This window comes from Aedes albopictus, chromosome 1, assembly GCF_035046485.1.
Source record: "Aedes albopictus strain Foshan chromosome 1, AalbF5, whole genome shotgun sequence".
NCBI lineage: Eukaryota > Metazoa > Arthropoda > Insecta > Diptera > Culicidae > Aedes > Aedes albopictus.
The window spans coordinates 317,470,307-317,486,280 of record NC_085136.1 but is presented as its reverse complement, the minus strand read 5'-3'; the positions used below and the strand labels follow the sequence as shown (position 1 = coordinate 317,486,280).

Here is a 15,974-nt window from a genome sequence, read left to right as displayed (position 1 = left end):
ACCAATTCCTTCATGAGTTATTTCACTTCCAAAGGTTTTTCTTGAAAAGTTCCTTATGATATTCCTTTAGGAGTACCTACAGGATTTTTTTTTGCTGGAGTTTCTAGGGGAAACTATGCGTGGAATACTTTCGTGAATTCAGGAGGTGCTATAGTTTCCATGGCAATTCTCATAAAACTTCTGCTCATACTATTTTCGGGATTTTTATCCGATAAATTCTTCCAAGTATCAAAGTTTTGAGCAATATGTAAGTAGATAGCAAAAACAATTGCTGGGCTTCCAGATTTCACATGGTCACCCAAGCAGCACAGATGTTACAAAAGGGGATTTTTTATTATCGTACAGATTGGGCCGAAGGGTCTCAGATTTTCATGAAACTTTTTCCGCAGGCAAGGGATAATATGAATTAAAAAATTGAGAAAATTCAGGTCGCCTACTTTCCCGGAAAAATCAAGTGCAAATTTTTCGTTTTTTTCTCTGACACTACTTACTTGGAATAATCACAACTCAAGAACGAAGCACCGTAGAAACAAACTTTTTTTTTTTTGATTGAAATGAAAACAAATTTATAATAAAGGCTTATATGGTTATTTTTCTCGAAATTGGCCATAACTCAGGAACGAAAAAAAGTGCATTCCAAAAATTTCAGCGATTAAAGCTTATGAAATTACCATCTCAAGAATTTTTTTTTTGAAAATTTTCGGGCGTAGTTTTCCTGCTTTTCTCTACAAATTTTCCGAACGGTGGAAACTTTTGTGGAAAGCTTTTTCCAGCTCATATGTTTGTTGGATTTCTGAGAAAATTTGCTTTCATTTTCATTAAAAAAAACTTTGTGTTGAATTATGATTTTTCAATGTAAGTAATGAACAATTTCCACGTAAGTCACAGTGAAATATGTTGCGTAAACATACATTATTCAGCTTTCGAATGGTGTCAACATTAAACAACCGACTGTTTCAAATGTATTGAAAAAAACATTACAATGATTTGTAACTGTTGAATGAATCAGCAATTTATAAAAGTTTACCCGAGCAGAGGGGAATATCCGACTAATAACTATCAAATCACATAATCTGTTTTCATATCTTGTTTTTTTATTATTAACTTATCAAGGCAATACTTTCCCATAACATGTTTTGTTTGGCAATCTTATTTTGTTATGATCAAGCTATTGATATACACCCATAAAATAATACGTTAACAATATGTTTTGTTGTAGAACAAATTTAGATATTATTATACTATTGAGAGTGTACATGTACAAACAATAACACGAAAATAACATGTTTTGAATTGAAAATGAATCACACTGTTAACACGATGGAATTTTCAATTCGTTTTATATACTAGCAATGATTTTTGATATGTTCTAAACGCTTGTTTTGATATTCATATGGGGTCATGTACCATTTGGGCAGGTGTATCTATTTTGGGCACTTGATGCTGTAACTAAGTGAATTTCGAATCAATTCATTTGAATTTTGGGGTAGGGTAGATAATGTACATAACTCATCGTGCGCCAAAATGGATTTATAGTTATAGCGGCAAGTGCCCAAAATAGGTTCACCTTCCCAAATGGTACAAGACCCTAGCACCCTTTTACTTACTTTGTTATTAGTTTGATATCATAACTAATTTTGCTTTCGGATTATTGTCAATAACTTTAAAATAACAACTTTTGTTATTGAAATATTTTCCAAAACATGTTATAAAATTGGTCTTCCAGGAGCATTTTTTTGTTATGATTTTTGTTATATTGCCGCTAATGACATCCAAGTTTATAACATAATTTGTTATGTTAATAACATGAAAATAACTGATTTCATTACGCAGTTATTTAGGCAAATTAACGCATTTTCTTACTCCCTTCTGCTCGGGTAGAGGTTCACATTAGATTAGCAAATGCATTTTCTTCACTTTTCTAGCGAGGACTATCGTAAAATAATCACAGACAAACAGCACTGAAAACCATTTTTAAAACAGGATGAGAATACTGAACCTGTCTCAGCGAGAAATACGTATCGTTTATTTCACTGAAGATGACGTGGCCTCGTGGTCGAGAGAGTTGCATGTTTGCTTTGCAAGCGGAGGAGTGACCATGGGTTCAATTCCCAGTATTTTTTTGTCAAATTTGTCAAACTTTTGTTTTGACATGATGCGTTGAGAAATCGTGTTACTTTTTGCACAATACGCATTTCCCGTGCAGAAAAAGAATTGGACCATATTTTGTAAAAGTGACTTTTGTGTGTACAGATGTTCGTCTTCTCCCACCTTCCCCTAGCAAACTAAATTTCATTACGGAGCACAGTAATTGAGCCGAGGAAATCGGGAAAACTGTCGCGTCGCGTCTCGAATGAGTAAGTGAGTAAGTGAATGAGTGGGAGCCCGTTTTCCACTGACCATGAGCCGCCATTAGGGCGACACCAACAAAGTACTGCCGATTGATGAATCGTTTTCCCGAGGAGATCGTAGAAGATTCTTTGTCGCCGTTTTGACACAAAGAACCACTAGTAGTCAGTCACTAGGTAGGCTATGACCCGTGGCATGACAATCGAAAGGATCACGATGACCGGTACAAGCCTACTGCGACTACTGCTGCTGTTGGTGCTACTGTGTGCGGAGTCCATTGTCCTAGGGTTGACTCATCATCGCCACACTTCGGACGGTGGCGATGGTGATCCAGATGGTGCCGATGGTAAGTATACGTGCTGCTGTGCTACGCTACATATATTGTATGATGTCTCGCCGTTGGGGGGCTTGGCCCCATGCGAAGAACAAAGTGGATGACGATGAAAGAACAGTTAAAGAAACTGTTGCTTCGGAGTACGGTGCCAGTAAGGCGATCCCGTATACCTACATATGTATAAACAGGAATGCTTGATTTCTTTCAAAAGAGGAAAAGTGAATATAGAGCAATACGGCTCTTGAAAAAAGCTTGTTAGGACGAAACTGACAAAAAACGAAAATTTGTTTTAAAATGGTTCAATGGTCTACTACAATACAATTGTATCATGCCTCCATACCGCTTGTATGAAAGAGGAAACCAATTTGAACTCCGGACGCTTACTCATAACTGACATCCACCACCCATGCAGCGATATTATTTTATCGCACGAAAAAGAAGCTCGCACTTCCATAAATAATCGCAAAGGAAACGCTTTGCATAAATGAATGTATGATCTTCCCAGTCAGCCAACCAGCCAGCCAGACAGAGCTGTAGCTGGTGCAATCCTATCCCAATAATGTCTGGCAGGCACACAGAAGAGAGCTCTAACCGATCCGTATTTGCACCGACCAGTCACGTATCCTCTGCTAACACCTTCCCGGCGCGGCGTCATTCAGTTTCCGATTCCTATCCGGCGAGAAGTAAGGCGTGAAAGCGATCCGATATACTATAGCTTCCGAACGAATCGCTTCCCGAGCGGAAGGAAATAACAGGGACGTAATAACCACAAAGATTTTGCAAATTTTGCTGCCTAAATTTGACGAGGATGCACCTGGTTTTCTGCCGCATCCGGGCGAGTCTTTCAGTATGTTATGCATACCAAATCGTTTTAAACCATTTTGAACATCAAAAACTCTAATACCTTCAACTTTTGCTAATTTTCTTAGTGATTATCATTTTTCATTGCAGTACCTGGTCACAATCGATTTTCGCTACTCTTCCGTAAACCCTCGCATTGTTCCCCTTGAGGAAAAACTTTAACTTTTAATGAAGGTTATCGTTTGTTTACAACACTGGCAACACATAGACACATTAACGTTACAGTCCTTACTAAACCTAGCTTAAAAGTCTACACGGTATATTCCAGTAGAAACACGTTTTTGCTACTTCTTTGCATCATTCTAGTGACAGATAACATTGGGGAATTTATTGTTGTGAAACACTTTTCATCGTGTCAATCCTATGGAAAGTGAGTAGAGCTTCAAGTCTTCTTAATAAAGTGGACTTCGATGTTAGGTTCATATAGGGTGACTATGGGTATTATCGGCTGGTTTGATCTCTTCGTCATGAGGGGTTTTAGTCGGCCAAATTGCTTGAATTTTGGTCAGATAATACAATTTGGTTGGGAAGGATTTGAGACCAACTCTGAGTTCATCAGGTTCTAAAAATCCCCCATGACGAAGAGAACTAACTTTATTATTAAAGTATAGTATACGCATACAACTATCATCCGCTCGGGTTCCACTGCTCTAACGACGACGACTACGCTAGAATACGAGACACGATACATACGGTAATACGAACGGACGGACGGTGCACCACCCGCCACAGTCCAGACTCAGACTTGTTCCGCTTTTTTGTGTGTTATCGCGAAAGGAAGTGCACAACTAACTTGCTGGCGGCAGCCACCGCCGCCGCCGTTTTTTTATGTTAGTGGAACGTGCTTCCAGCACTAGACTAAGTCAGCAGTATGTGGATATGTATGTATAGCGAGATCGGATCCATGCCCTACACCCTAGCTATGATTGCTTTGAATCCACGAGATTTTTTGTTCAAGTCTTGGTCATTGTTATGTAGCGGTATTTGAAATACCAAACCAGAATTATCAGAAAATGAAATTGTTTCTATCAAATGATTTATCATCATACATAACCACTAACCAGGCATCCCACTCCCACAAGAATGCATTTCTTCTTCATATAAAATTCATTTTGCTATGACAACGTGGAGATTCTGAAAAACTTGCAAAATTTCAATTTCTAAATTAGTGATTCTTGGCCTTACTGACTGTATGCAGGTCGGAACTGAACAAGCAGAGTCTGCGGGCAGTAAAATATTCACGATATTATTTTCAACATTTTTAACCTACTATGTTTTGTATGAAAAATCACGTTTTTCACAAAAGGCCGGGGTTCTGCTAAACCGAACTAAGCGCCAAAAAGATAATTCCGAAATAATTAAGGTTAAAGTTCAACCACTCACAAATAAACAACAGCGGAGATTATTTGAAACTTTTCCGCACATATGTAACTTGCAAGCCTTCATTAACCATCAGAAATTAAGAATACATGTAAATTATTTCGAATCATTGATATAATTACATTTTATTTCTTGGTTTTTTGCACTCAGTTCACTCTGGCTAATCAAAAACATTAGAAAAGGGTTTATAGTTCAGTTTGGCTGAATGTGTTTTTTTGTTTCAGGTAAAACCAGTCGGACAGTGAAAAAAATCTCGATTTTTCATCGTCTATCAAGTTGAAATCGATATCACTCACAATCCTTTACATGAATCAAAAAGGACGCGTATAGTATGGTAGCACGAAGGTCTCAAAATAGTTTGAAATATGAACGACGGAAGCCCTCCCAGCTCAGCTTTTCCCACCCATGGTTTTTCTTCATAAGCGGTGCATGTGGAGGCATAGAGCAAGAGTGATTATGTCCTTGGCCTTGCATACCTTGAGGTCCTGTGAATGTGGAGCAATTTGTGTACTTCAACTTTATGCTGGTCGTAGAAAACCATGAAAATGTTCTGCCAAAGTGCACTAAGTACAAAAAAGTTTTCAGAAATATGAAATAGATTCGAACATGGATCATCTGAGTGATAACCAAGCGCGTTACCTCTAGGTCATATTACCTTGCTGAAAGTCAGTCGTTAAGTCTGAATCAAGTTCTAAATATTCTTCTCAAGGATGGTTTTCGTGAAAACGCCATTTTTCGATCAGCCAAAGCGAACCAAGTGTTTGATTTTTTCAAGCTTCATTAATCTAATTAGGCTTGTTGTTCAATGACGGCTCCTGTGTTAAATTACCAGTATGAGGTGTATCGACATAACGCTGGTATTAAAAACCAGTTGGTTTTTGTATTGTTGAGAATAAATTGATTCTTAAATGCTGTGGACTTGGTTCGGTCTGGCTGAATGTGATTTGAAAAAATGGCAATCAGCGCCATCTAAACATAATTGATTCCTCCCACACCCATATTTCTAATAACGTGTTCATTTCTCTCACAGATTGTTTCTATGAGTCGGCTAGAAGTTAGAAATCAGACGGCGATGAGGAGAACTTGAAATGTTCATCACCTGGATCAAAACTAAAATATTTCGCTGATTCTATCGAATGGTTTACAGTTCACTCTGGTTGGATGCAAAATGATGTTTTGTATGCTCCGCCAAACAGAAATTTTGAATTTACTCCACGAAGAGCTGTCAGAATTACTGGATTTTTACATGGAAGGAAGATCATCATTTTCTTCACTTAATGGTTAAGAAAACTCAATTTTTCAAAAAATGGTCTTTGGTTCGGTTTAGCAGAACCTCGACCAAAAGAAAGACGATTTTAAAAGAAATTGCCTACTTTTAGGCGTTCAATGTAATAAAAAAGAACCCGCAATAAACGACTAAATGTAGGCAATTTCTCTCAAAATTGTCCGGCACTCAAATCATTGCGCGAAAACTGTTTTAACATTGCAGTGGAGTCTGTTCCATGTTTTCTTTAACCAAGATTAATGTCTTTCGACATTTTAGTTTGTGCTCTTTCAAGGAATCATGACTTTGGAGAGCTGCGATGGGGACCGCGATCGGGTTGCATTGTTCGGCGGAAAAAACGAAAAGTGACGCTTATTTGTGGCAGTTGGGATGAAAATCTTGGTCGCGCTGCCCTGTTCAAAGGAATAAGTGAGGAGTGACACGGCACTGCACATTTTCCTTTCTCGTGAAGTGATAATAATGGATGCATACTTGGTAGCAAACAGTATTGCAGAAAATTGAAGGAGTTAAGGAGTGGTTGCGGTCATCCGACGACATGGAACTGGGTGGGATCATTCCGAGTTCGTTTTTTTCTTTACATACTAGAAGAAGTTGGAGTAATTTCGCCAATGCGTTTTCATGAGGACTCCTGGAGTCTGTTATATCTGCAAATTAATCTTGTAGGTCTGGTGCAGGCCTAATATTGAAGCGATAAAAATGTTAGAAGAAAGTGATTGCAGTTCACAACAATCATCGAGCAAATTTAAAATAATTGGCTTAATTACCTCAACGGCTGTCGATCACAGGTATCACATGGAACTACTCTTAGTAAAATACATAATTCGAAAAAAGCTATCGAAGCTTCAAAGTTTATGCTCCGTATACTCTAAGTTCAATATTGTGGGAAACGCGCGACTATTTCCGTGAGTCGGTCGGTTTTCTCGATAGGAAGATGGGGACGCGAATATTGAATGCAAAATCAGAAGCGCACATAACTTTCGTGGGAAAGTCGGTTTTCACGGTAGTGTAAACGATCAATGCGGTGACGCGTTTAATATACACGCTAAAACTGCTCAGCACTGATGTTTGTGGGACCTGCTCATAAATGCATAGTTTCCATACCACTCATAGAGTGTGTAAGAGTTACACATTCACAAAATCTGCTCGTACACTATTCTAGATGCGAGATGGCTATATTTTTTGGTTCGCCAAGGTCACTAGTAAACCTAGCTAGATTGCTATACAAAAAATATGTAACTTTAACGATTTTGTGGACGCAGGAGCAGATTTTGTGAATGTGTATCTCTTACACATTTTGTGAGTGGCATGGGGGTTGTGCATTTGTGAGTGGGTCTTACACATTTTGGTGCTGAGTGATTTTACTGTGTAGAACGATCGTTGACGTATGTGCATTACCTTTACTATCGCGACCAAATAAATCATAATCGGGATGAAGACCCTGTCGTGTATGTTCATATAACTAGTGGATCATACCACCTACCAGCGGTGGCTCCAAGATCCACACCTTACTCTACCCTACTAACAAATACTCCTTCCCGAGACAACTGTGAGGATGCTGTGGATTTCACGGTTTTTAGAAACAACGGTTGTCGAACTAACATTCCTTCCCCTTTCCCGATGACCGTAAGGACGTGGCCGGCGCCGTTATTGACTTAAAAATATTGAACTCTCGATTTGTGCACATTGAGAGTGTGTAGCTAGTCCCAAGCATTATTCATTGGAACTCTGTGCAACTTCAATTCTGGTCAATCACGGAGTAGCAACTACGATGTGTACACAGCAAAACCGCTCAGCACTAAAATGTGTAAGCCCTACTCATAAGTGCATAATTTCCAGACCACACAAAAGTGTGTTACAGTTACACATTCTCAAAAACAGTTCGTACACTCGTCTAGATGCGAAATGTCGACATTTTTTTGTTTTCCAAGGTCACTAGTAAACCTAGCTAGATTCCTGTACAAAAATTTTTGCGAATTTAACGATTTTGCGAACACAGGAGCTGATTTTGTGAATGTGCAAGGGTTACACATTTTTGGTGTAGCCTGGAAATTATGCACTTTAGTGTTGAGCGGCGTTAGCGTGTACGGTTATCTTTGCTTTGCTTTGCTTTGCAATTTCTTTCAAAATCGTCCGACTTACGTGAAAAACATGATTTTTCATGCAAAAACAGTATGTTACTATCAAGTTTTACTTATAGTTAAATTCAATATGCTTAAGACCAAGCGCATAGACTGAAGCTTTAAAATGTTTTAGTGGTCTTGAAGAAGATTTCTATTGGTCCCAGATCATCATGTTAAATATATCCATTTTCTCATTTGGAAAATATACTTTTTTAATCTGTATTAACAGGATTATTAGCCCTCTACCCGAGTAGAGGAGAATATCAAAATACTAACAACTGAATCACAAAACCTATTTTCATATCTTGGTTTGTTATTATTAACTTATTGAGGCATAACTTTTCCATAACAAGTTTTGTTGGGCAATCTGATTTTGTTATGATCCTGCTATTTTCATTAAATACCATTTTAATAAGATGTTTTGTTGTAGAACAAGTTCTGTTATTATCGTATTACTGAGAGTGCACCATTATTTGATAATCAGTAGCACAACAATAAAGTTTTAGAATCACAACTACACCATGCGAGATTTACAGCAAAAGAAATAAAAAAGTTAACATTTGCTGATTTCCATACAAAAAGCCATGTTTGGAGTCTATGAGCCATATCTTCGGTGTCTATAAATCGGTTAAGCTTGTAATTTTTATTTATATTTAGTTCGATCTATTTCAGTGGAAAAAAAATGTATAATTTCTGTTGGTTCTATTTTGGAAATTTAAAAGTGAACAACCATGGATCCTTCATAACTCATAAACAAAATTAATTTTGGAAATTATTTCAAGGCCGTTTGGGCCAGGAAGACTTAAAGCGTGCCATTCTCTTTGAATGACTGGCTTATGAGTTATAGTGGGTTATGGCCTAAGTCATGGGTATTCATTACTTTTTATTTTCAAAATGGAACCAACAGAATTTTTTTCTCTAAAATGGCTGTATAAATTCACTGTTATGGAGTTGTTATGAAACTAACAAAACCTGTTTAAAACCCAAGGTGCACGACAATCTAAAAAGTTCATTACTCCAAATGTATCAATTACAAACAAGCTTCTTTCACTGTCCAAAAAAGACCTGTGCACATATACAGGACTAATAACAGGACACTGTCTTACCAATTATCACAAGAAAATAATGAGAAAAGTTGAAGATGATACTTGTCGATTTTGCGATGAGGAATCTGAAACCTCTGCACATTTATTATGTGACTGTGTTACACTCTTTACTACAAGAGTAAGATATTTTGATAAGGGATTCCTACAGCCCTCTGAAATATGGTACTTACAGCCTTGTAAAGTAATTAATTTTATACGACACATTCTTCCCTGCGGGGAAACATCCGACGATCATGCGCTGAGGGTCTCTGCTCATAGTGACCTATCGCCTTGATATGTAGTTACATAGATTAAAGCGGGTGGTGTATCACAAAATATCAGAAAATTGGTCGCAGTGATAAGTTACCCTACAGAAAAAAAAAAAAAAAACAAACAAAACCTGTTATTTAACTGGTCTTCCAGAAACATGTTTTTGTAATGATTTTTGATATTTTGCTGCTTATGACAGACAAGTTTATAACATGGTATGTTATGTTAATAACATAAAAATAACTCTGCGTTATTCATTTATTTTGCCAAAATAACACATTTTATAATGCTGTTGGTATTCCCTTCTGCTCGGGTAGTTCATCTCGGGACCCACGGTTTACTTCCCTTCCTAAGGAAGAACTCACATTTTGCGAGTAGTGGGATTCGATCCCAGATCCTCGGCGTGATAGTCAAGTGTTCTAACCATCACACCAGGTCCGCTCCACGAAAATATACTATTTTTTTAGCCAAACTGTTCTATTGCGTTAGTACCATTGCTTTTAGAATTTTAGAGTAAGGAAATGGGAGTGTCTTGTTCAAAACTTGGAGCAAAACATCATTGTTATATACAGGGGGTGGCCAAAATGTTTGGGATAGGCAGCTTTTTTCTCCTACAAAAAAATTCAACATGCTATAACTTTCCATAGAGTGCATAAAAAAATCCCAAATTTTGACTGTTTAACAACCTGTTATAAGTGCATCATTTATACAAATTTGGGCTCGATTGAATAGTTTTTCACGAAGTTAGAACCGTTCGGTTAAAACACTATTTTTTAGACAACTCATTTTTGAGCTGTCATATCTCGGAAACCAGTGAACCGAATTGAGTGAATTTTTTAACGTTTATCAACATTGTATTGATACTTAATAACACGTTATAAAATGTATTATTTTTTTACGACAAATTAAGTTATACCGGGTTGAAATTTTATCCCATATAGAGGAAAATTAGTCAAATTTACAATACCACACAAAAATTACTAAATGTGTTCTTCCTTTAAGCTAAATTGGCTTCAATATATCTGATTAAAGATAATTTGAGAACAGAAGTGGAAAATCTTTGGACATCAACACTAAAATTTATTGACAGTGATGTAAAAAAATTACATTTTTTCGAGAAAAATCCAAAAAGTGCCTATCCATGATAACTTTTTTCAACGTTCAAAAAGTATCTATGTTTTAATAGTTTGTGAAGCATTTGTATATTGTTAGTGTACGTTCAAAATTTCATTTAATTCGGTTCACTGGTTTCCGAGAGATGACAGCTCAAAAATGAGTTGTCTTAAAAATAGTGTTTTACCCGAACGGTTCTAACTTTGCGAAAGATTAATCAATCGAGCCCAAATTTGTACCAATGATGCACATATAACAGGTTGACAAACAGTCAAATTTTGAGATTTTTCGATGCACTCTATGAAAAGTTATAGCATGTTGAACTTTTTTGTGAGAGAAAAAAAGTTGCCTATCCCAAACATTTTGGCCATCCCCTATATTTTGAGGAGCGGACCTGGTGTGATGGTTAGAACACTTGATTATCACGCCAAGGACCTGGGATTGAATCCCACTCCCGACAAACTCACAAAATGTGAGTTCTTATTTTGAAAGGGTAGTAAAGCGTGGGTTCCGGGATAAATTAGTCCCGGGTTAAAAATCTCGTTAATTAAGCCAAAAAAATCGATGTTATTCATATTGGTTGTACTTCTGACTTATTAAAGGTCAGAACATTCCGAAACATGTTTTTTTTCGAGACATTAGTTGTTGTTTTTTTCGTTTAGTACAATTTGAGTTTTTCAAACAGTAATTTTTTAAAGTATTCCTAACACAATCTATGGAGCAATTTTTGAAGAATTTGCGAAATAAACGTTGCAAAAATTGCCAAAAAAATATCTGCACGAATCTCTGAAGAAAGTAAAAAGAAAATCGGGTTTAATACTGTTCCTTTTAATTCCACTTAATTATATGAAAAACTAACGTTGAAGAAATTTTCGTTGTAATTTCTGGAAGAATTCCCATAGAAATCATTAAAGGATTTTTTGTGGACGAATATTCATAACAATCAGAGATTTTAGAGGGGTTCGCTTGAATTTTTTTGGTGGTATCCTTGAAAGGAATCCCGGAAGACATTTCCGAGAGAATCCCTAAATGAATTCTCAACAGAATCCCTGAAGGAATCGAGGAAACCATTTGGCGGATTATTTTTTGAAGGAATAACTAGAGGAATCCCCGAAGAAATCCCCGGATAAATTCTAGAAGTGTCCTCTGGAAGCATATCCCAAGAAATCCCTGAAAATTTTCCCAGCTGAAAGCCATGAGAAATTCACAAAGAAATCCAAGAAGAAATGCACAAAGGAAATCCTGTAGCAATTTACAGAATTCGTGTACGAATTTTCCAGTGAAACCTGGTGGGTATCAGTGAAGAACACTCAACGACTGCAGGTCTTCATCAATAGATCGCCCAGGATGGAAATCTTTCAATTCGGCCCTCTGTACCACCGTGGGTGCCCAGGACTGAAAGTAAGTAAGTGTACGATTTTTCGATAGAATATCACAGTCTAGGAGAAATTTATGGGGGAATCCTGCAAGTCTCAGAGTAACTTTATAACGGGTGGTCACTAAATAACGGGAATGCTTTGAATGTGCTCTTAAAAATATATGATCTTTAAAAATGGCAATCTGAATTTAACTATCATAAAGGTTTAACAATGTACGTCCATGGAAAATATAAAATTTAAGAAAGTTGAACGTAGTAATTTGTACAGTATTTTTTTGCAGTGATGTTGGAGCAACTGCTTTGTACGACTTTTCAGAGTTTACTTTCACGCATTTTCTGCGTCTGTGAAATCGTTGGTCAAAATAAATGGTTTCTCAGCTACCTTTAGCATCTACACACTCAAACAGTAATAAGAAAAAATGGGAATACTGACTTGTTTTTTTTTGCTTTGGTTGTAGCCTTTTCCCGTAAATGACATTTATAGAAATTTCCAAAAAATGTTATTTTTCTGTATCACCAAAACGTGTCGATGTAATTTGTGCACTGCGGTTCATTGTTGAACTTTTTTTGTGCTATTTTTTTTATAACGAACCATTTACATGTTGTTCAATGTGTAAATGTGATTTGATGTAAATATTTGTTATTTAACAAGGCATTCTATTGATTTATCCAGCCCATGTCACAAAAGAAGATTTTATTATGTGAAATGATATCATGATTATTGGTTTTGCTAGTTTTCCTCTATTTCCTTCAGGATCTGTTTCTTGGGATGCCGAAATGTGGTATTCATTCAAAACCGGGCGGGTTCTAGTTTTATAATGGTTTACTATTAACTTTTTTTACGGTTGTTTTGAGCAATCAGTAGAGCCGTCCAAGGCGTTTTGGTAGTGCTTCCTGTTTCAATGTCGTTTTCTGCAGAACAGAATAAGTTGACACAAAATAAAAAATACGCTGACTTTGTGGATAGATAGACGATGGTTTTGTCTAAAAAATGTTTACTCTATGGACGCTTCTATTGTTTTTAATCAGCTGCTAAAAGCATTCCCGTTATTTAGTGGCCACCCGTTACAATAACGTCATGTGCTGGTGAGGTTGCATCATTTGTCCTGAACAGTTTCGCGGCATATCTAATCTATAATACGAAAGCACTCAGAGACGAATGCCTCAGAGGTAAAGTCTCTCTAATAAAAAAAAAACGAAAGCAGCCAGTACGAGAAAGCATCTTTTGACACATGCGACAAAGCGACCAGACTTACTGCGTTATGCTTTCGTCGAAGTAATTTTCGAACATATAATGGACTTCTGCATGTATCCGATGTGGAATACCTGCTGATTTACGATTTGATGACGGCACGGTTGCACCCCTGGAGAAGAGGATTTTGGGATTCCACAAAAATTTCATCCACGATGCCTCCAAGAGATTTTTTACGGTTTTTCCACAAATTTGTTCCAGAAGTTTCTTTCTGGGATTCTGGGATTGATCTTGTGCAAGCTCTTGATGAGAATCTTCCGGGGGTTCCTTCAGACGTTCCCTCTGGGATTATTCCAGGAGTTTTTTTTAGATTCCTAAAGAGGTTTCGTCTAGGATTCCTTCAAAACAATTTGCCAGCATTCCTCCAGGAAAAACTTGGGGGATTTTTCCTGAGATTCTTCCGTGAATACCTCTAGAAATTAATTCCGGGATACTTCAAGGATCACTCCTTCTAGGAAAGAATTCACAAAGGAATCCCAGAAGAAGTTCCCGGAAGAATCCACAACAGAGCTCCGGAAGAAATTCCCGAAACAATTTTGTTCAGAAGAAATTCCCGGAGGAATTCCTGAAGGAATTTCCGAAGGAATCCCGGAATAAGTTCCCGAACGAATACTGGGGAAATCCCAGAGAAGTTTTTGGTGGAATACTGAAATAAGTTCTTGTAGGATTGCTGGAAAGATCTCAGAAAGAATCCCTTGCAACCGCCCCAAACTCAAGCGATTGTACTGAAATATTTAATATACTTTTTGGATGTGATATTGTGTGCTGAAAAAATGATTAGGTTATCTTTTAATATTATTTTTTTACACTTAGCTCTAACCGTGAAGCGATGTCAGTTTCAGGAGAATACAATTTTCTAGTTGGAATTCACAAACACACTACTTCGCACCCTACACTGCTCTACTGTTCTGCTAACTCCAGCACTACTTACTTTGCTTCACTTCACTTACTCACTCACTAACTCACTCCACACAAAAACTTGTCCTGGCTGACTCCTTACTTGCTTTGCTCCACTTCACTCACAATTTCTTCACTGACCTCCTCGATCAAGGGTCCAGCAGCAGTTTTTATAGCCTAAGAATTCAACCTACACATCAACTCTCATTACAATACATATGCACTACATTTTCAATCATCCCCACTCTGGAATCAGAATAGAATCCTGATGTTCCTGAGATAGAAGGAGATGTGCATATATCCTTTTTCGTTTTTGCTGTTTCCCCATTTGGTGTCTTCATGAATCAGAAAGATTCATTTGTCCAATCAAATTTATCAAATTTCCCCTTTTGGTTGATCACATGAATTCAAACGGTTCATCTGACCAATCGCATTCCAAAATTTTCCCTCCGAACTGACATGCGTTTCAGTCCCTGCGCCTAGAAAAAATCGTGAGCTCGGGATAAACTTTGATTTTTCATGGCGAGTTAAAAACAAATATTCAAATCTAATGAAACTTCGATTCTATTGGAACCCAACTCGTTCCTCAACACCAAAAATATATTTATTTATTATATTAATTCAACTGACATTATTTAGTCTTATTGAATATACTTAAACCAAGATATCAAAAATACTGAAGACATAAACAAACTACAAAAAACAGAGATACATAATTCGTATTATCACACCATATAAACTACAAGAAACAGAGATACATAATCACTTTAGCAACATAAGCATTTTAAATCACTGTTCATACATTTACATATAGTACAAAAAATCTACACAATATCGGGCTTCCAAGTACATTGTTGTCTTACGAATTCTCGAAACTTAACATTTTTTGGCCAAGTAGACGATCTCATAGCGGAAGGCTTCAATCTATTGCTTAATACAACTTTAAATGATATGTAATCTAAATTATCATAATCCACCCATCGCGGAACAAGCTTCCGTACATGTTTACATTCGTTGTCGCAGCCACCCAAACATCGAGAAACCATCCGTTGAACATCTTCCTCTGATACGCACGCGTCAATGTTCGTCAGTATATAATAGGGCAAAACTCTCATCAAGAGCATTTGAAGAAGAGGTTGTCTGTTGTGATCGTATAAGATTGGTAACATCAGGCACAAGTGGCATTACACGATTGGGGATCGTTTCCAGTTGCGGCGATGAACGAGGAGTTGAATGTCGTATAGCTGAAGAAGTATCCGAACCCGAAGAGCATGTAGCATTCGAAGCAAGAACGGACATAATTTCTTCGACCTTAGATTTCAATTCATCTACGTCATGTTGCAACACACATTTTGAACTGCACACCGGGCGGCATTGCTCGGTTGGTTCCTTGTGACTCTCTCTCCACTGAAGAAATTGGGGAAAACAATCGTCGCACAACCAAAAACTATTCCTCTTTGGTGGTGATACAGCGGCAAGCTCTTCATTGTTCAGCCCGACACAAGCAGCGTGATAAAGCCGTTTACACAAGCCATTACAATAGAGTTGCTCTTGCCTTGCGACGTTGTGATGGCATTTTTCGCAATTCATGATTAGTTCGATGCACAGTTTTATTACAGTTTTATTCACAGAACGGTTATCAATTTAGAG

General features: G+C 37.3%; 1 protein-coding gene across 2 annotated transcripts in view; it reads left to right on the top strand.

Moving 5' to 3' along the window:
• LOC109423629 (zinc metalloproteinase-disintegrin-like EoMP06) overlaps window positions 1-15,974 on the top strand; it is a 36,722-nt gene that overhangs the window by 9,995 nt on the left and 10,753 nt on the right. The window contains exon 2 of one of the 2 annotated variants that reach the window (XM_062847191.1): window positions 2,282-2,695. In XM_062847191.1, coding sequence (XP_062703175.1) covers window positions 2,533-2,695 — 163 coding nt within the window. In that variant the 5' untranslated portion in view covers window positions 2,282-2,532. Of the gene's footprint in view, window positions 1-2,281; window positions 2,696-15,974 lie in introns of those variants that run through there. The other variant, XM_062847192.1, reaches the window with a different exon arrangement.